Consider the following 22,003-nt stretch of genomic DNA (forward strand, 5'->3'; position numbering starts at 1 on the left):
CCACTCGCCCCAACTAGTGAAAGCCTGCGTGCAGCAAACGAAGACCCAATGCAGCCAAAAATAAATAAATAAAAAATAAATTTATTAAAAAAATAAATTCTTACACCTGACAGTATAGTGCTAATATTTTTTAAAAGCAGCCTCAATGGATTTTTTCTTTTAAAAGCACTAAGTAAAATGTAATGCGTCTCATATAAGCAGTATGAGGATAACAGAAAGTGTGAATGCTTTTCATGAAATTGGTTCTTATCACGCTCCCATATAGCTATCTCTGCATTTACCAGAACCCACTAAATTATTTTTCTCATGCAGTTTTCTTCTTAACTAGACAACAAACTCCCTGAGGAAAAGACAATGCTTTGGAGCAGCTTCGTACCTCTAACACCTATCAATATCTGACACATATTGGTGCTAAATAAAATCTGAACAGAACTGAACTATCAATACCATGCCCTGGTTTTCTTTTTCTTTTTAATTTATTTATTTTATTTATTTATTTTTAGCTGTGTTGGGTATTCGTTGCTGCGCGGGGGCTTTCTCTAGTTGCAGCGAGCAGGGGCTACTCTTTGTTGAGGTGCGAGGGCTTCTCACTGCAGTGGCTTCTCTTGTTGCAGAGTACGGGCTCTAGGCATGCAGGCTTCAGTAGTTGTGGCACGCGGGCTCAGTAGTTGTGGCTCACGGGCTCTAGAGCTCAGGCTCAGTAGTTGTGGCACATGGGCTTAGTTGCTCCACGGCATGTGGGATCTTCCCGGACCAGGGCTCGAACCCGTGTCCCCTGCATTGGCAGGCGGATTCTTAACCACTGCACCACCAGGGAAGCCCGCCCTGGTTTTCTATAATGAGATTTTCTGTGCCCCGGACAAGGTCAGATAAGCTTTGCTGAGTTCCCAGACATATTTGTTCTTGGTAGTTTGAGAGGCTGTAGTGTGGTGTGGTGGTTTCATTAGTAAAACTGAACGTATCTGATTCATGTAAAATGTACAAGTTGTAAAAGAACTGTATTTTAGGTGCTATACATTAAATATTGCTCCTGTTTCTAGGGCTGAAACATCTAGGATAGGATATAAACTTACGAAGAGATATTGGTTTTATAATGGCAAATCTATGGTATGTAAATTGATTTCCCAGCTTGCAAATACAAGTTAACTTTGTACTCTTTATCCCAGTGTTTCAAGGGATTAGTACTGTACAACAAACTTCACTGGTGATTCTGATTAGACATTCAGGTTGTTACTTATTAATCTCTACTATGGAATTCAGTTGCCATAAATTAAATTTAGTTTCATTTATTTCTCCTTAATAATACCCATTTAACTCAGGGAGTACTAGAGGTTTTAGGTTTAATCTTTTTTGTTTCTATTGAGGTATAATTGGCATACAACATTATATTAGGTTTAATCTTTAACATTAATCCAGTTTGTATTAAGACAGGGAAATAGATATTGGAAATCTTATTTTAGAGCTGTAAAGACAGAGAAGTAAGTGGTTTTCCCCAGCGTTCAGTTTGAGTTCACCGTACTGTCAACATTAGGCCCCTTGAGTTCTTGATTCCTATAGGCCAAACTTTTCTGTCTGGACCATTTAGGGCCTATAATCCACCTTCTGAGGCAAAAAATCTAAATACAATTTTTCTTTCTTAAGGAACGTGTTGACCTCAGTAAAACTGCATTTTTTGTTGTTGTGTAGATCTAGATTTGGGAAGCTGTTTTTGTATAACTCCAGTCAGCTGTGACTAAGAACACTGAATATAAAGTCCTTTATCTTCCTGAAGTTACCATTCATGATAATGTTAGGAAAGTTACATTATTAAATAAATGCTTTAACTTATCCAAGGATACTTCCAAAATATATCATGTTTCCTTCCTACAAACGGGTTGCAGAAGTAAGTTATGATGTGATTTTTGCAACGTGAGTGTCTTCAAATGAAGGACATGTAAATAATTTTCCAAATAAACTGATAAGGATGAGTGTGGGGAAAGGGTATTAGCAATGCGGTGCTCTTTTAAAAAAATAAATGCATCCCTACTTACTTGTCCATGTTCAGTCATGCCATAGCTTTATTTTCTACAAATCAGAGATGGAAGAATGACCAGTTTCTGGGGTAAAAGCTGACTGTTTTAAATGTCAACTTACAATTTAGTTCCAGATTCTCATCTTAGGAGACATATATCCACATTTGCCTAACAATGAATGCAATAATGGTTACAGTATAAACTCCAAATTGAAACACTGTTAATTACTGTTCAACTACATTGGTTAAAATTCATAGATGTTCCTGTTCAATAAACCTGATATATAAAATTGAATCAGATGAAAAGAGATCATTAGTTACATTCTTTCCTTTTAATACACTTTTTCCCAGCCAGGGTTCAAACTCAGACTTCAAAGCTAATGCTCTTAAATAGGTTCTCTATATATAAATACATAAATTCCATAAATATTAAAAACTGAATCATAACACCCTAAACTCCAGGATATCACACAATCATATCCATTCCTCACTCCCTTGGCAAAGGTCATTTGGACAGATACACCATAGTTGTATATACATATACATGTACATATGGTTTACACGTACTTGTGGTATATACACATACCATACTTTTTGTCTTTTTCTTTTGCCAGTGCCCACCTCCATTTTTATCAAAATTCAGGGCAAAAACAAGCAGGAATCCAAAGCAGAATATAGGTTCAGGTCACAAAGGCTAAGTAAGTGTTTTGTGTTTAACAGCAGTTAAAAACAAAGAAATGTAAGAACACTGGCAATAAATTGAATATCTAATATCTAACTCACAGCAAGTTGGGGGATTTATTTACAGAGAATCACAGAATTTCCATGTGAGAAGGAACCTTAGAGTTCAGATAGTGGGGTCCAGAAGGCAATTAACCCAAGGTCACATAGATACACATGTGTATGTGTATGTAATATACATACACGTGTATTTCATAGTTCAGAAGTTACTTCCCCCTGTAAAATCCTAAAGACATCATCTTAACGTTTTCATTTTCTTTTTTTTTAAATTAATTGATTTATTTTATCTTATTTTTTGTCTGCATTGCATCTTTGTTGCTGTACATGGGCTTTCCCTAGTCGCAGTGAGCAGGGCTACTCTATCTATCTATCTATCTATCTATCTATTTATTTATTTATGGCTGTGTTGGGTCTTCGTTTCCGTGCGAGGGCTTTCTCTAGTTGTGGCAAGCGGGGGCCACTCTTCATCGCGGTGCGCAGGCCTCTCACTATCGTGGCCTCTATTGTTGTGGAGCACGGGCTCCAGACGTGCAGGCTCAGTAATTGTGCCTCACGGGCCCAGCCACTCTGCGGCATGTGGGATCCTCCCAGACCAGGGCTCGAACCCGTGTCCCCTGCATTGGCAGGCAGATTCTCAACCACTGAGCCACCAGGGAAGCCCCAGGGATACTCTTCATTGCGGTGCGCAGGATACTCATCGTGGTGGCTTCTCTTGTTGCGGAGCACAGACTCCAGGGGCGTGGGCTTCAGTGGTTGTGGCACGTGGGCTCAGTAGTAGCTGTGGCTCACGGGCTCTAGAGCACAGGCTCAGTAGTTGTGGCACACGGGTTTAGTTGCTCTGCATCATGTGGGATCTTCCCAGACCAGGGCTCGAACCCATGTCCCCTGCACTGGCAGGAGGATTCTTAACCACTGCGCCACCAGGGAAGTCCCATCTTAATGTTTCCGTCCTCTCCTTACTCAAATTAATTTCAAAATTAGAACATTAAAGTACATAGATGATCTAGTTCAAAAAATAAGATGACAAAAAAATGGATAACGTATTCTAACAAAAAACTCTGGAAAACCTTGCAGCTAACATTTATAGTTAATATTAAATTGTTAATTTTCTCTTTTTTTAACATCTTTATTGGAGTATAATTGCTTTACACTGTTACGTTAGTTTCTGCTTTATAACAAAGTGAATCAGCTATACGTATACATATATCCCCATATCCCCTCCCTCTTGTATCTCCCTCCCACCCTCCCTATCCCACCCCTCTAGGTGCTCTCAGGGAGCTGGTCTTCCTGTGCTATGCGGCTGCTTCCTATTAGCTATCTATTTTACATTTGGTAGTATGTATATGTCAATGCCATTCTCTCACTTCGTCCCAGCTTACCCTTCCCCCTCCCTGTGTCCTCAAGTCCATTCTCTATGTCTGCATCTTTATTCCTGTCCTGCCCCTAGGTTCTTCAGAAATATATTTTTTTAACTGTTAATTTTCAAGGAACTGCAAATCCCTTCTCTTTTTTTTCCTTTCACCCCACCCACCTCAAAAAAGGAAAAAAGAAAACAAAGAACAAAACAAATCTGGCTCTTCGCTGGTAACTGCAATTCAGGACACAGGCAGTTGGCGATGACCTTTCCAGGGCCTAAACTGTCAACCAAGGATGACAGAAAGAAAGCATAAAAGAAGAGGTACTCTACATTTAAAAACCTGCCCTAATCTAGAAATTTACTGCTTTCTTTTGGCCTGTCCCTCCTGCCACATAAATACCTTCATACTGCATATAGTAAAAAAAAAAAAAAAGTACTCAGAATAGCTATACCTATGGCATATTCTTATTATTGTAAATTGTAGTAAAACTGAGAATGTTTTTCCATTTTTTACTTTTGAATGATCATGAAGAGTTAGTATATGCACCCCTTGTTGTTCTAACCCATTCTGAAAGTACAACTCTTTTCGTGTCAGCAAAGATCTCCCACTTTCTCAGTTCCCGAGATATCTATTTCTTCTTGGTGGGAAAAAAAAAACAAAGAAACCCTTAGCTACAAATTCTAAGATAGGGAATAAACCACAGTCTGACTCTGAATTCTTGAGTTTTGTCTGTGCATGTACCCATAATTATCCACTCTTGTTAAAATATAATTAATTTATAACTCTTTAAGTCATGTAGGAAATATTATATAAAAATAAAGTAGCAGAATAAATCAAAAATAAATAAATAAATGATCGTGAAATTATATCTGCCTGCATCCTTCAGTTAATCAGAAAGTTACACTCACCAACAAATATCACAATAGCTTTTACATTTGATTATATAAAACTGGGCAGGCATTCGATATATTGCCAACCTTCACCTCCTTGTTACTAGATATGATTTCTGTCTTAGCACCAAAGTAATGCATAAAATCAATTTACTATTTACATTCAGTGTTCTATTTCCCTTTTTTTACTTTTTACTAGAAATTCCTGGGATCAAGGATAAAAATGACAGAAGACATTGCCAATATATGTTTCATAACTGACTAAACCCTTGCCTACCATGTTTTAATAGGTGACTTTTACCTCAGAGCAACTTAGAAGACAGCAAAATGGATTAAATTACTTACATTTCCACCTGATTACAACTGTCAGATATGAGGCTTATTAAAGCCAACAGAATATCATAAAATCAAATTGGAGGAAATATGATTCGGGAATAAATAGGTTACTTACCTATAGCTTTAAATCACATGCCTGCTAAATCATTACTCGATACGTGCTGAAAATAACTAGCCAGCAAAGCCATTCTTTTAACAGAAATAGTCTTCAAAAGCTAATGCAAATCTGTTTTGGATTTATTACCTTTGAATACATACCTTTCTTTTTAAAGTTATATAATAAAGCAACATGAATCAAGCATAAATACTACTGCATAGTTCAATACCACCACCTACTGTAGTTGCTATTAAGTTAAAATCTTTTTATCAAATGGGTTCAAGTGCATTAAGACATAAAACTATAAAACCACAGGTGGATGCCTTCATTTTTCTGAGGCAATTTTTGGGTAGGGGTCTGATCTAAGAATTCACTAAGTCTGGGATATTAAATAGGAAAACAGTGTAAAGACAACTGCACAAGCAGCTAAATTTGGTCAGTTTAAGGGCATTCTTTCTTCTTCCTCCCTCCCTTGGATTTTCCTGGTGTAACGGAATATTTTATTTTGGACATCTAAAAATACCCTTGCAAGACCACAGTATTAGTTAGATTACTGAAATTTTTAATTTAGTTTCCAATCTGTCACCAGTTGGGAATCTAAGGGCTAGCAATAACAAAAGTACTCATTAATTTAGAAGAAATATGAGACCAAAATTTCAAAAAAGGCAACTCTGAGGATGAAAATTGAAGGATTTTTTAATTAAGATTAAAAAACAACACCAATACTAACAGCTAAAACTGACAAAAGGCCTAGAACATGAAGACATGACTTTAAAAGTGTGGATACTTCTAACAGAAATACTGCTTTAATGAATGAAAATCTTCAATGTAGAAACAGATTACATCGGGGCTTCCCTGGTGGCACAGTGCTTGAGAATCCGCCTGCCAATGCAGGGGACACGGGTTTGAGCCCTGGTCCGGGAAGATCCCACACGCCGCAGAGCAACTAAGCCCGTGTGCCACAACTGCTGAGCCTGTGCTCTAGAGCCCGTGAGCCACAACTACTGAGCCCACGTGCCACAACTACTGAAGCCCGTGCGCCTAGAGCCCATGCTCCGCAATGAGAAGCCACCGCAATGAGAAGCCCGCGCACCACAACGAAGAGTAGCCCCTGCCCGCCGCAACTAGGGAAAGCCCGCACGCAGCAGCGAAGACCCAACACAGCCAAAAATGAATAAATAAGATAAATAAATTTATTTTTTAAAAAAGAAATAGATCACATCTTATAACTAGGATTAAATATCAACAATACATCTTGTGAAGTTTTTGCCAAGTTAAAAAAATTTAATGACTTAATGGAAAGCATAATTTTCAATACATAACTGTTTATCTTATATATACTATAGCAAGACACAAACATATGTTTATTTTAAATAATGAATGACTACAATATAAGTACATGATGCAGTGTACTGTGCTTCAAAAGGACCCATGATTATACAATAAAGAAATATCAGTAACATTATTCAAAAAAGGACAGATTGTCTGAATGGGCCTAAAAAGCCCAGACTTTTAATTTGGATTTTCTATAGTAATGTTAGATAATTGCTTTCAAACCAATCTCTAAAGCATTAAAAACAAAATTCCTTAGTTTTACTAGTACTCTTTCCCATTGCAAGGCCTTTCAAACAGAGTGACACAAATGACTCTCACCCACTGGAAAATATAACATTTTCCACATGCACCAACTTGGAAAATATGGTTATTTACTATGCAGAATGTTCTTTAGGTTAGAAGATAAAACCTTAAGGGAGAAAAAGGGTCATTACTGCAGTCTTAACTGTACTGTGTGACTGAGCCTACAAACTTTGACAAAATACTGGAGTGGCTATTTCAGAAGAAAGGACCAAGGTCGGCTTTTATTCAAAAATTACAGATTCATAGGATCTGGAACAAAAGGAACCTTAATAATTGATTCTAACTCCCTTTTCTTACAGAAGAGGTAAATGACCAAACCAGAGAAGTGAAAAGAGATGACCAAAGCTACAGTTAGTTGGTGACAAAAATCAAGGTTATCTAATATCCAGTTCTCTTAACTCCCAAAGCAGTATTTTCTTTCTGCCACAGAACAGTTTATGATTTTTCTTATTTTGGACAAATTGAAGCAATAAAATGAAGCAGGTAAAGAAATATTACAACCTAATCATACAAACTGTAGTATTACAGATTTATCAGAGAGGCAGTGAGGTATAATGAAAAACAATAATGAACAGGGATTCAAAATACCCAAATTGGAACTCATCACTTCCTAGCTATGTGAGTCTTAACATCTCCGGGGACTGATTAAACTGTAAAATGGTATGTGAATGTCAGTGAATGTTACCACTATAACTTTTTTTTTTAAGTTATACTTTTTAATAAACCCAAATAAGAATTTTTTCCTCCAATAATACTACATTCTCATAATGGAGCTACTAAGAGTATGACAAGTGGAGAGTCCTAACTGAAAAAAATCTAAACTTGGATTCAAGGGCTAGCTTAGATATTTACACATGTCTGTCATTAATTTCACTATGTTAAGATAGCATTGGCTACAGCACTTAAAAAGAAGGATAGCTGTATTCTCTCGATAGCAAAAGCAAAATAAAATATACTGGATGAAGAACTTTAGGAAAGCTCTTTTCCACACATTTTATGGGCTTTTATACTATGTTATGCTAAAAACAGAGCAGAATGATAGAGTGGAGTAAAAAAAAAATTGCAGATTGGAATCTTGGCTCCCAAAAATACTAGCTGTGCAACTTGAATACTTCTTGGGCCCTAGCTTTCCTCAAAAGAGAATTGTGAGAATTAGAAGTAACCAAGGTAAGACATCTAGCTCAGTGCACCTGGCATACAGGACATATTTAATAATCATTATTAAATTTGAAAGGAAATTATCAAAATTTGCCACAAAACAAAGTGTACTGCAAGTAATATAAAAGTATTTGGGGCTTCCCTGGTGGCGCAGTGGTTGAGAGTCCACCTGCCGATGCAGGGGACACGGGTTCGTGCCCTGGTCCTGGAGGATCCCACATGCCGTGGAGCGGCTGGGCCTGTGAGCCATGGCTGCTGAGCCTGCGCGTCCGGAGCCTGTGCTCCGCAACGGAAGAGGCCACAACAGTGAGAGGCCCGCGTACCGAAGAAAAAAAAAAAAAGGATTTTAATGAATTTCAATTAGAAGACTAAGACAATTCAGTACGCATGATGTTAACTTATAAGGGTTATTATAGTACAGATTTAATGCCAAAGTGATACAGCAAAGAACAACAATAATTTTCACACCTCCATATCTTTTTTTAAACTCTTTTATCCAACAGTCATCTACTTGGCTATTCTACAGGATACTACATAGCTGCCTAACAGATACTCTTCTCCCTTGATTTTAACTTAAAATTTTTTTTTTCTACAACTCTACCACTGAGTGTGAGATTTAAAGTGTGTGGCCTTCACTTACAACATCCAAAAGCATAATACACAGAATATTCCCTAAAAAAGGTTTTAAAGAATTAAATAAAAAACAATAAGCTTTAGTTATCTTCTGCCCAGAAAAAAAAAATGTGGCCAAGAAAACAATCTTTCACTTTTTGTATTAACCATAACTAATTTGAAATTAGTTGTTATATATTTGCTATAGAAATTTCCCGCACTCACAAAAATTTTCAGAGCTATCTGCTTACAATCATAAAATTATCAGTCCTTTAAAAACCTGTGATTTTTGAGAATTAAAAAAATAATGTAAATATTTTAGATATGAAAAGGCTGCTTCATCTTATCTACATCTTTTATCCATTGAAAGTAAACATTTAAAATGTTTTCAACGAATTAGCAAGGTTTATTACTTCATGAGAGACCAAAGTTTATTGCTTTATTACCTGTAAATTAGGTCATTAAGGGGTAAATGACTTTAAGAAACATCAGACAATGAAACTCATTAACACATATCATTTCCAGTCCCTTCTCATTTTTATTTCAGCATGAACACTTCACTTCATAATAAGAGTAGCCTTTTGTTTACAAATAAACACTGCAGAAGAAGGAGTTTTCCCTCCCTTTTTATCTTAGACATGTTAAGAAAACTTTAGTTGTACCAATCAAGGTAAACAGACATGCTTGCAGGACTTCCCAGGCAGCACAGCAGTTAAGAACCCGCCTGCCAATTCAGGGGACATGGGTTCAAGCCCTGGTCCAGGAAAATCCCACATGCTGCGGAGCAACTAAGCCTGTGCGCCAGAACTAGCCGGTGTGCTGCAACTACTGAAGCCCACGTGCCTAGACCCCGTGCTCTGCAACAAGACAAGAAACCACAATGAGAAGCCTGCGCAGCACAATGAAGAGTAGCCCCCGCTCGCCACAACTAGAGAAAGCCCGCGCACAGCAACTAAGACCCAGCGCAGGCAAAAATAAAAATAAATTAAAAATAAATAAATTTATTTTAAAGACCCAGACATGCTCAAGAAAGCAATACATTCTCTTATTATTTTAGTACCACCAGTACAGATAAACTACAAATTAAAATATAAGATAATTACAAAAACAGGATATAGCAATGCATTTTTAAAGCACAAACTACAAAGAACTCTTTCCAACAATTACTCACACAACCTAAAAGTGAATAGCAAAATGATAAAGAGCTGACTGTAATGGCAAAAGGCCACCCTCCACTCAATTCTTCAGCATTTGGGTTTCCCTTTGAAGATTTCTGTTAAGTGCTAAATATCTATTCAGTAATTTTAATGGCAGTCTGGACTTTTACAGTAGTACTGAATAGGAAACCATCATAAATTAAGTTTACTGGGTCTCTCTACACTAGGGCAACATAAAATTCTATTAAACACCAAAACATATCTACTATAATAATTCCTTCCCATGATGAAGGTAAATATGAAGACTCTAAGGAGACCAATTCCTTGATTTTTCTCCACTCCTGGCCTGCAACAGTAACACTGTAGCTCTGCAGTTAAACTCTCCCCAACACTCCCTGTCTTGATCTTTATGGGCAAATTAAAATATTTTTCCCATAAGCATAAAAAGAAATCAAGGAATAGACTAAACTGAAGACCTTGGGTAACAATTTCATCCTCTGCAACTAGTTGGCAAGCTTCCTGAAACTTCTGTCTCACCGTCTTACAATTTCATCCTTCAAATGGAAATGAAGAAAAACACCAAGTGAGATGTACACTGAGCTGTGAGTGATCCCAGGTCAGCCTGATTCTCTGCCAAAAAAGGCCAGGCAACATTTACTCTTCTTGCTGTAGTTTCTTTCTCTTTCTTATCCCCTCAAAACACCTTCCCGTATATTACTATACTACTGTAATTCACCTGTAGCTACGATACTTCACTTCCCAAAGGAACCACTTCCTGACACTGACTACCCTCTAAAGACGTTTTCGGATGTTTTATTTCCTCACCCATTCTTTAATTCCATTACTATAAACCTCTCTCGCCAGAGGTGGAGTTCTTAGAGACAAAGAGACTTGAATGGATTTTAAGTCTCTCAGACCTTCGTCCCAACCTCAAAGCCTGTACACGTCTAAGAGTTCCCAGAAACAATGAGCTACAAAAGTACAGACTAAACGGGAAAGAAGAGGAAGTATCAGAACAATACCCAAAGCAAACAGCACCGAAAACTCGTGGTCGTCTCTATCATCTCAGTCTACCACCCCCACTTCCCTAGTTTAACCAAGGTCTCTCAAACTCAGAGAAAAGTCCCCTAGCCCATAATTTCCCCCTCGCTTCACGAAGAAAGTGGCAGAAAGAAAAGAAGCTAGCTCCCTCCGGTCGATCGGAGCTGTGATGCTCTTTCTGCCGGGTGAAGGGAGGCAAGCCAAGGGTTGTGTAAAGAATGGAAAGCTGAGTGATACTGGGGGGAGGAGGAATTAGGGCGCCAGAGCTAATCCCCCGCCGGGGCCCCGCTGGTGGAAGAGGCAGGAGGCGACCGGTCGGGAGGAAGAGGGAAGCCGGGCTGCACTGGGCTTTCGGGTCGCGAAAAGGGGGAGAGAAGTCTGGCAGTCCTAGAGGCCGGGGGGTGACGGCGCCAGACAAGGGAGGAGGCTCAGTGCGGAGCGAATTTTTCGGGGCACGAGAGAGGGAATCGCCTTCCTCCCGCCACCCTAGCCCCCTCCAAGCGCACACCTCAAACCTGCTCTTGGTCACTCCGTTCACGTCCCTCCTCATGGGGCCGGCGGGTGCGGCCGGGGCCGGGCGCTGCGGCGTGCGGAGTGCAAAGACTGGGGGCCCCGGGCAGGCCCGTGAGTTCCGGCACCGAGAGGAGGCAGAGGAGCTGCGGGCAGGGGCCGTCGGCGGGGAGGAGAGACCTCTCGACTCCGGCAGGGCCTCCTCCACCTCCCGCGGTGTGGCGACGACTGCTCGTCGCTAGCTCTTCTCTCTCCTCAGCCTCAACTTCAACCCAAAACAAAAACACTCCCCACCTACCAGCAACGCCGCTCCTCATTGGGCAGAGCCGCCCGGGCCTCGGAACTGCGTGGGGAGGGGGAGGAGGAGGAGCGCGCGGCGGCGGCGGCGGCGGTGGCGGCGGCGGCGGCGGCGGCGCAGGACCACCCCTCCCCCACCCCCGGGTGCAGCCGGCGACCATCAGCCTGGGAGCAGCCGGAGCGCGGCGGCGGCGGCGGCGGCGGCGGCGGCGGCACGAGCCCGCTCTCGCCTCCAAGGCAGGAAAGCCCACCGCGAGAAGGAGAGGCAGGGAAGTGCCTATGTGTCTGTGTGTATTTATGTATGGGAGGGGCTGTGGGGCGGATGCGAGTGCGCGCGTGCTCGCCGACCGGTGAGAGAAGAGAAAGCAGGACAACTGCACACAGCACCCGAGCCCACTCTCCTCTCCTCCGCGGGCAAACAGCACGCACCAACTCACTAAGCACTTGAGCTGTCTGTCTTGTCCTCCCAGCCCCCTAAGTCTTGTCGCTTCCCCGATAGCCTGTGCTGGCGCACATGTCCTTCCCAGCCACCCAACTCCCTTCCCCTATCACTCACTGTCGCCTTGAACCCAAAGTGCAGCAGGCGGTCCCTACTCGGAGCCATTTTCCTCGTCTCTGGTTGTCTCTAGATTGGGGCAGTGCTGCTGCCGCCGCCGCCGCCGCCGTTGCTGCCGCCTCCCCCGCCCCCGTGAATTGCATTACCGGGTGTTGCAGGGAGGCTTGGGGGGCCGCTGCGGAGCGTGGATCTTCCTGTGCATGGATCAGGAGGACAGAGGGACAATTGTGCTGCCCTCTGCTCCGGGGACGTGCGGCAAGGCGCACCTCGTGCCTTGGGGTCAGGGGGTGCAGTGCAGGAGCTGGGCGACCATTCCTTTTGCCGGGGGAGGGGCGCGCTTTGGTGGAGGTGGGGGCGGGTGAGGCAGAAAGGCCTCGGCTTCACCCGCTCCTCCGCCGCCCGACCGCCGCAGGCACCCAATGGGCTCTATTGCCTACCCGCCCTCCAATCAGGGCTCTGGTTGGTGAGAACCTGATCCTGACGCCACTTTGGCGGGAGAAACAAGCGTGTCTGAAGGAGCAGGCGGGGGCGCTTGCCCCGCCGTAACATTCATTATGACTCTTTCTATAGAAGCTAGATTGTGTCATATTTTAGCAACCCCAGCCCTCAAGGTCTCAAAACTTATGATCTAATTTCTATGAATTAACGAATAAGAGTTTACCCTTAGAGCGACAAACTACAGAATTGTATCCCAAAGATAAAATATTAGAAACTAACATAAATTCTAGCAGTCCTGGCTGGACCACTTCTAACTGTATTACAAAGTAGATGAGTTTGTCTTCTTACCTCTTTTCACTTGCACATTCAGTGACTGGCTTATTAGGAATGTCTGATTAAGAGATGAGCTTATTTAAGAGCAACTAGTGCTGGAGATCTTTTAAAATAGGCATATTTTTGCTGGAAGGCTTATGAACCAACTCTTCAAGAACTTTTTAAAATTTTTTTATCCTAGAAAGGGCTTCCTAAGCAAGGAACCCAGCTTCAGAAACTCATTCTCAGGCCCACAAAGCCAGGTCTAGATGTTACAGCCTCCTCCCGTCCCAGATACTTTTACTGTTATTGCTTCAGTTCAGTCAAATAAGAACAGCATTTTAGTTGCATCTCATCTAAGAGCAGTTTTCTCCCAGCAAGCACTGCTGATGAATTTAGTGACGAAGGCCTGCAAAAGTTAGTAAAACTGGCTTGAGCAGATAAATCAGATGAAAACTTTCACGGGTCTGTTTCCCTAATTTCAATTATACTTTCCAGTTAATTTCAAGTAATACTCAGCAAAGACTTTTACTTTGTTAGTTAAAATTTTTTGACTGGACTTTTAAAAAGCTGAATAAACAAAAATTATTCAAAGGTTAAAAATTTATTACACATAGGCATGTTGCTTTTTATCAAAGAAATTTATTCGCATGTAAATAAACACGTTTTTGTAATGTTTGGGGGGAAAAAATCCCACAGATTTTTATCTACTTTCAAAAAAATGAAAAACCCCCAAGTATTTACAGAACGGCCATATGCACAGAAAATCAAATTTGAAAAGATTTTAGAAAAGACCCTCCCCATCTGCTCCTGATGTACATTTTTGAAACAAAATTTAAAGCTCAGCTTTTGCAACTGAGCATGTTTCCCAACCTAGCTTCTGATATGTTAAGTACTTCCTACCCCTCAAAAAACTAACTCAAGGGTAGAAATCAGGGGGGAGGGAGATTGGGGGGGGGGAAAAAAAAGGTAAAAGAAGATGAGATTGCTTAGGGATTGTGAATAATGAGTTTCCTATACTGGAATCTGCTTTAAGTGACTCAGCTGGATACTATGACTCACTGGCTCCCTGGAAGGTTTCTTTTGAGAATTCATAATAGTGCTGCCCTAAATTTTCAAACCTAGGCCTTAAGGAAAATCCTTCCAAGAGCCACCAACCTCAAGCCTAGTTTTGGCAATTATATCCTGCTTCATTCCCACCGCCTCCCCCCCCCAATACTTGTTTTAAAAGAAATTGATTTTTGAACCTGGAATCTTCATGTACATCAGAGCAGGTTTTGACCAAGAACCCCTAACATGAAGCCAAAAGACAGAAGAGGAATCAGGTCAAACTAAGAATACATAAAGACTCCAGCAGCAGAAGATAGGTAGAAGTTGACTTCATGTCCTTGCCGTCTTTTGAAACAGGAGAATGAGTACACCTAGACAGGAGGGAGGTGTCCCAGGCTTGGTTTATTCTGCCTCTTCTCCTCCACCCTGTGGAGAAATGCAGTGCTCCCTGGTTCTCAGGCAGGGTGAAGCAGTTTAGCCCCGGCTCCCTGTTAAGCAAGTTCAGATGCTGGGTCAGTGTGTGGGGTGTGCCCATCGACAAGTCAGGGGCTTATCCTTCATCCAGATCCTAACTCGGGATTCTTTGATCTGGGATGAAGACAGAAAGAGAGAAAAAGCTTCCCAGTTTACTCATTTTGGTATTTGTTGGCTCTGCTTGGGGGAGCTGAGCCCCTGATACTATGCAGTACATTCCCCATAAGATTTTCCCCACCCAGACCAACTTAAAAACCATTTTTTTTTTCCTGCAGAAACCAATGGGATAGGATTCAAAACTAGGTGAGAAATCCAACCTGGTTGTGTGTCTGAGAGGCTGCTACTGTATCAGCATCACAAGATAAAGCACTCTGGTATCACCTTGCCCATGTCCTCCTTAGTGTCACCCAAGACATTTGACTCTGATACGGTAACCGATAACTTTTCTTGCTCCACTTTGCAATGTTTCGTTTCCTACTTCTTATTACCTTGGGACACAAAAGTGGCAGAGTTGTTGTGAGCTGATGACCAGAAAAGGGAGAACACTAAAGGAAATCAGAGACAGTCAGGAAAGAAAGCCAAAGCTGATTTTCCAACTCTATGCTAACTCCAACCTGCAGAAAGGGATGAATATAGAAATCTTCAATATCTGATGAAGTCACTCCATTTATCTCACACACATACATCACACACACACACACACACACACACACAAATGAATCACCTGGCTTTTTTTTTTTTTTTTAATCCAGAAGAGTTGTGCTGGGGATCATGCCCCGTCCTGCTGACACAGAACCTGAATGGAATCATCAGGAATGGCACAGTGCAGGTGTCAAAATCAAAGTAAGGCCGCAGAATTTTGAGAGGACCCTCCAAATACTGAGAACTTGTGTTGCACTCAAATGGTCTCCTGGATTTCTATATTTATGAGAAGGGCTTCTTATTGATGTCCCCCAGAATCCAGACTCAGACCTGTTCCTCCAAAAAGGTCCAATTGTGTTGCTACATAGTAGCAAGGGTTTATCTTCATACCCACCTAGCATTCCAGGCCCCCCCCGCATTACTTCAAGTGAGCTTGGAACTGTTTTAAGTGAACTATGGCTGCAAATTTTTTACTGTTTTATCTAAGGGAGCATACAATGGAATAATTAAAGTCTGGACTCCTTATCCTTGTGATGAAGGGAAACAAGGAGCCCAGCTCTCAGGAATGGCATCAGTTCTCCTACTAACAAAATGCTGGGATGTGGACTTTTGGCACATTGTAGAAATAGGAGAACTATTAATTCTGTACTGGTTTTCATGCCACTGGATCAAAGAGGCTGTCCCACTTTTAAACCTCACTGCATCTGAAAACACGTTTACATCCCAAAAAGCCAGCCCAGCTTTCTTTAAAGGAAAAAGAAACTATAAATCAATACCTCCACAGAAAGATATCTCTTAATATTCCTATGATGTCTGAACCATATGAAAAACCTCCTAAAACAAAAATACCATTTTGGTTTTCTACGTAACTCCAAAGGTGGACTCTGACTAATCTGCTTCAGCTTGATACTGCAGTACCAGCACAAGCTCCAAGCTCCCTACCACCAAATAAGCCTCGTTCTTCCACCTCCCATCATTTTGAACCCTGAACCTCATAGAATTAGAAAAAAACACTGTATAAAAGCAAACAGATAAAGGATTGAAATATTACAAATAAATAGCTAAAATCATCTTCCCTCCCCAATCACTCCTAAGAAACAGACACCAAACATTACTTAAGTGTCCAAAATGACCAAAGTCCTTCATTTGCCCACGCCTCAAATGGACAACTACCCAAACAAAGGTGAACAACCTTCATGCAAATGCATCAAGGAATGTATTGCTTTTTCATTTTCTGCCCAGCCCTTCATATACATGCACTAAAATGTGTTTAAAACATGGCCTAAAAATGGAAAAAGGGAGAAAAAATATATATGAATATTTCCCACAAAACTGGTTCCCACCCTTCCCTCTCCCTAAGCCCTTCCCACCCCCTCCCTTTCATAAACAAGTATTTTAACTTTTTTTTTTTTTTTCTGGCAAAGGAACAAGTGATTCGTGGTAACCAGAATCAAACCCTATGGTCTCTTTAGTAGGGTCTGGCTATGCCTTTCTAAATTCACCCCACTTGGTGTCAAAGCCATGCCATTTAAGATTCTTAAAACACAAAATCAGACCTGTCTCACTCCTTATGGTGATTTGCCTATACACTTAGTTTTTCTCTGGCCATGGTTTTTGCTTTAAAAAGTAAGGTTCCTAGTTGCCAATCAGGGCCACATCCATAAGATCGTCATCTTCCTCCCCAATCATAAAGTCAGGGCTAAGCCTTGAGGGCCTGTCTGTAGATAAGATTGTGTTACTTGTCATAGACAAGGACTGGTCTGAAGAGATGGGTGATTTAGACCAACTCTCTGGCTTGATGCTATGAGATTTTTTCTTGTCTCGGTCTTTGTCCCGGTCCCGGTCCCTATCTTTGTCTTTTACTTTCTTCTTTTCTTTTTTGTGCTTCTTATGCTTCTCTGTGCTGTACTCTGGAAGAGGTCGGATGCCATCATCTGAGCTGGGACTGTTCTGATAAGACTTCTCTGCTATGGAGGAGCCTGACTCACTCTCACTGTCCAGATTCTGGGGGGTATATGCTGGTGACTTACTATGACTGGGAGAGCCACGCTCATGCTTTGGAGTGGAACCACTGATGAGTGGAGAGCCATAGTTTTTGGAGGAGGCCATCTGAGGCCTCAGCCCTTCTCCACTACTTTCCCCAGGTTTCTGCAAAGTCACTTTGGCTTTAATGCTGGGGGATCCCCCATCATGCTTGCTGATGATAATTTTTGCCACACCCGTGCTCCCCACATTTTTTGACTCTGAGGTCTTCTTAGATGAATCCACCGAGCCCCCCAAGGTGGAAACCTTTGATTTGTCTTTATCACTTTTCTCACGCTTGCCCTGGAACTCTCCTCCTGACATGTTATGTTTGGAGGACACAGGATGGCTAGAAGAATTTGTGCTCACCCCCACCTGGCCGTCCATTGGGTCTTCACCCCCAGGGCCACTGGTGACAACCCCATGCTTCAGTTTATCTATGACAGCTGTTAAGGACGGCTTCTTATTTCTGCTGGGAGATTTCCCTTTGGAACTCCCATGCTGGTTCTGAGAGGATGACATGGAAGAGCCACTTGAGGAAAAGGAAGAGGAAGATGCTGTACAAGAGTTAGATGATGGGGGAGTTTTCTGAGACAATGAGCCTGAAGATCCTAACCCTGAAGATGACTTCATGCCAGTGCTTGAACTAGTTCCAGACATGTGAGAACCACCAGAACCTGAACTGATAGGAGACTTGGCTTTAGAGGATGGGGGAGTCCCAGGAACAGGCTTCATTGGAGAGGCAAGCTTATCAGAGCCTCCAGGTGGCCTTGAATGGGAAGGGGATATGTTTGGTTTACTCAAAGAAGGATTCATAAGTGATGATGGCTTCCCTTGAGGTTTCATCTTGGTGCTGCTGGAGCCACTGCTCAGTCCATGCTTGGTAATAGGAGAGGAGCCAGGCTTCCCCCCAGACTGGGATGAATTTTTGGACTGGCTAGATCCCGAAGACCCCTGGCTAGAATATATACTGCTACTTAACTTGGAACTTGATGAACCTTCTGATTTACTGCTTTTCATCTTGCCTGAGTTGGAAGCAGAAGACGAGGAAGAATGGCTATGGTGGCTTTTACTTCCTGAGGAAGACACAGAACCACTGCTGGTATACTGACTGTGAGAGGAGGGCTTGCCCACCATCACGGTTCCCTTAGGAATCTGAATAGTGATTTTGGGAATGGGTGGTGTGGCAACACCTGGGGGAGTCTGAGATCTTCCTGAACTGCCTGGAGATTTGGATCCACCTGTACTAGTAGGTGGGGTGAAAGGTCGGTTAGAACAACTGTGAGATGGAGACTTCCCCTCAGTGTCTGCCTTCTTCCGTTTTGGAGGCTTATCTTTGCTTTTGCCATCATTAGAAGGGGTTCGACTGCGCTTCCCTGGTTTGCTGTCTAATCCTGGCCCTGATAGACTACTGTTACTGGTGCCATTGCCTTCCTTTACTCTCTTTTGAGTCTTTTCTTTCCCTAAGTCCCCAGTGGTCAATAAAGGACTCTGGCTACCACTGTGATGCTCCATAAGATCTGTAGGACCCAAAGCCTTACCAGCCACTGCTATTATACTGAAATCAACTGTGTCAGCTTGGCTATTGCCTTTAAACTTAGTCTCCCCATTATCACCTCCAAGCATTGGCACCCCCAAAGTATTTAGTGCCTGAGATGTAAATCCTTTGAAATCATCATTATCTCCACTTTGGCTGCTTTCATCAAAATATTCTTCTCCAAAACCACTTTGGCTCTGGCTGTTCAACAAATCAGGATTGAAATCTACTCCATCAGGAAAAAAATGATTGGTAGGAGAGTCACTACTGGGGCTTCCAGCAGCATCTGCAATAAGGTCAGCTGGATCAGTGTATGGATTTTCATTATTATTGGCTTGAAAGACATCAGGGTCAAAGAGGGCACTCTGAGAATGCCCAGAGCTTGAAGAATCTCGAACAGGGGTGCCAATGGGTGGACAATCGTCACTAGTGCTGGGAAGCTTAGAAGCTTCTTCTGCAATGTCTGAAAGGATATCAGTTACATCCGGGCCAATGCTGTCTGAACTGGATAGTCGGACCATCCTTTGAATACTGGATTGGGGATGAGGTACTGGTTGTGGGTAAGTTGTTGGGGGAGTGCTACACTGGCTTGGAGCTGGAGTGATGTGTGGCGTATCCAGCGTGTCAGCTGTCATGTTGACATCAAAGATAGGGTTCTGTGAGTCAACATCCATTGAAAATAGCTCCCTCTGAAAGTCATCTTCAGTCTGGTGCTTGGGTTTGTCAGGTGGTAATCTTGATGACTTCTTCTTCTTTGCCTTGTTGCTTCCCGAGCACATTTCCATCCGGGGTGAGCCGGAAGAGGAGTTCTGCCTTTCTAAAGGGCTGCTTCCATAAAGGGTTGAGAAATCCTGGGCAGGATTATCTTTAAGAAGGTTCATGAGCATCGGGTGGTTCTTGGTGTTGCCGGCCATCGAAGAGACAGGTGGCGGCGTGTGATGAGGAGGGGTCGGACTCGAGCCAATGGTAGACCCCCCGTTCCCTGTGATTTGCAACAAACTGGTAAGAATTGGGTTCTGAGATACCTTGCTGAAGTCCTCCCCATGGCCCACCGACTCATGCCGATCTTTGATGCTCATGCTCATATTAAACAAGGTGGTAATGGGACCCCCCGGAAAGGTGTTGGTTGGTGTAGTGGTACCACTCATTGGGTTGTTGCCTGTGGTCATGCCATACCCTGGGCTGCTAGCCGGGGGCAGGTTCTTTTTCACCATGTCTTCAACTGTCTCTGCAATGAGGGACAGTGCTGGAGTGTCGGCCTGAATGGTTTCAGCTTTCCTCCGAATAGCCCTCATCGTCACAGGGATGGACATACATCTGTAAAATAAGATGGAAAAAACAAAGTTAATATTGCACTAGCTGCTAATGAAACCAATTTTTTATTTGGGAAAACAGGCTTTAATTTTGCCTGAGACTTACATATGCCAAAAGGTTTACAATAAGCAGCTTTCAGGCAAGGCAAATAACCCGCAAGGCAGGAGCAGTTCTATGAAATGCCAGAGCTTTGGGTAAACTCATTCTAAAAGAATCTGGGGGCTTCCCTGGTGGCGCAGTGGTTAAGAATCCACCTGCCAATGCAGGGGACACGGGTTCAAGCCCTGGTCCGGGAAGATCCCACATGTCGCAGAGCAACTAAGCCCGTGTGCCACAACTACCGAGCCTGTGCTCTGGAGCCCATGTGCCGCAACTACTGAAGCCCGTGCGCCTAGAGCCCATGCTCCGCAACAGGAGAAGCCACCGCAATGAGAAGCCCACGCACCGCAACGAAGAGTGGCCCCCGCTCACTGCAACTAGAGAGAGTCCGCGTGCAGTGACAAAGACCCAACGCAGCCAAAAAAAAATTAAAAATAAAAAGAATCTGGATGGAATTCCATGGTGGTCCAGTGGTTAGGACTCCATGCTTCCACTGCAGGGGGCACGGATTCAATCCCTAGTTGGGGAACTGAGATCCCGCAAGCCTCACAGCACAGCCCCCCAAAAAAAAACAAAACAATCTGGACCAGAGGCAATCATCAACCTCTTTTGAAGTGCCACCAAATAAACCAACCATAAACAAGAGTCCAAATAATTAGACATCATACTGAACTAAAATAAAACTGGTAATAATGAACTTAGTAAGAAAATGCCGTCCTTTTGGGCTTTACATGTGATTAATGGTATATATAATTTATCTTAATTGATGAATCATTAGAAAAACCTCTTGACCCATCAAGTTCTAAACTTTAATGGCTTAGATCACCCCAAAGCTATACTGTGAAAAGTGCTACCACTGGCAGTAAACCTTTTTTATTTTAAAGCAAAGCACTTTTGATGTTACAGATAAATTTATGTTTATAAACATGTTTGAAAATATTTTGCTCTAGAATATGTCAGCAACCTTTCTTAAAGGACCAGATAGTAATGTTTTAGACTTTCAAAGATCATATGGTTTCTGTCCCACTACTCTGCCATCTTAGCTCAAAAGCCACCATAAACAATATGTAAATGAAAAGATGTGTTCACTTACAGGTATGTTTTATTGTGTTCCAATAAAATTTATTTACTAAACAGACCACTGGTACCTACTCCAAAAAAATCTTGAAATTACATATTAATGTTTATGGAAAGCTGACTGGCTTAAGGATCTTCCCACATACTGCCATGTGACACATTGTATGTGTTTAAAAAAAAATGACACAGAGGAAAAAGTGGAAAAAGATCTACATCTTATTTCAGCTCTCTCCCTCATAAAAGAACCCTAATGCGGGGCCTGAAGTTACCTACCTTACTTCCTATTACTCTCATAATGAGATTTATAAAACCAAAAGCTCATATTGCTTCTGATGCAAAAGCAGAGAAGGGTGAATTCAAAGCAGTGACTAAATGCTTTCCTACTAAATTTCCAATTCACTCTAATACTGAAAACAACATTCCTTATACACCTCTTAATGGGACTCTGATGGAAAAGGGCCAGTGCTACCTTTGAACAACTTTGGCAATGAAGTCATCTGTGCAGATGAGTGCATCTGACAGCCCCTTGTAGAGTTTACAGCTCACATGTGTTGAGTCCTGCACATCCATTACCACTGAAAGACAAAATATATAGGAGGCATTTAAGATAGAGTCAGCTTCAGTTTCTGACTTTCC

General features: G+C 42.2%; 2 protein-coding genes across 6 annotated transcripts in view; both read right to left on the reverse strand.

Annotated features, from left to right (window-relative positions):
- The window catches only part of FBXL20 (F-box and leucine rich repeat protein 20), a 112,801-nt gene extending 100,006 nt beyond the window's left edge, over positions 1-12,795 (reverse strand). Inside the window, exon 1 of one of the 4 annotated variants that reach the window (XM_067716533.1) lies at positions 12,549-12,795. Coding sequence is in view for 2 of the 4 variants with exons in the window: in XM_067716531.1 (XP_067572632.1) it covers positions 12,403-12,450 (48 nt within the window). In the remaining 2 variants the exon portion in view is untranslated. The other 3 variants (XM_067716531.1, XM_067716534.1, XM_067716532.1) reach the window with 3 other exon arrangements.
- Positions 12,796-16,433: 3,638 nt separating this feature from the next.
- Positions 16,434-22,003, reverse strand: part of MED1 (mediator complex subunit 1) — a 30,434-nt gene continuing 24,864 nt past the window's right edge. For both annotated transcript variants that reach the window (XM_067716521.1, XM_067716520.1), the window contains 2 exons: positions 21,837-21,942; positions 16,434-20,194 (listed from right to left, as the gene is read on the reverse strand). In XM_067716521.1, coding sequence (XP_067572622.1) covers positions 16,954-20,194; positions 21,837-21,942 — 3,347 coding nt within the window. In that variant the 3' untranslated portion in view covers positions 16,434-16,953. The remainder of the gene's footprint in view (positions 20,195-21,836; positions 21,943-22,003) is intronic.

This window comes from Pseudorca crassidens, chromosome 19 (assembly GCF_039906515.1).
Source record: "Pseudorca crassidens isolate mPseCra1 chromosome 19, mPseCra1.hap1, whole genome shotgun sequence".
In the NCBI taxonomy this organism is placed as follows: domain Eukaryota; kingdom Metazoa; phylum Chordata; class Mammalia; order Artiodactyla; family Delphinidae; genus Pseudorca; species Pseudorca crassidens.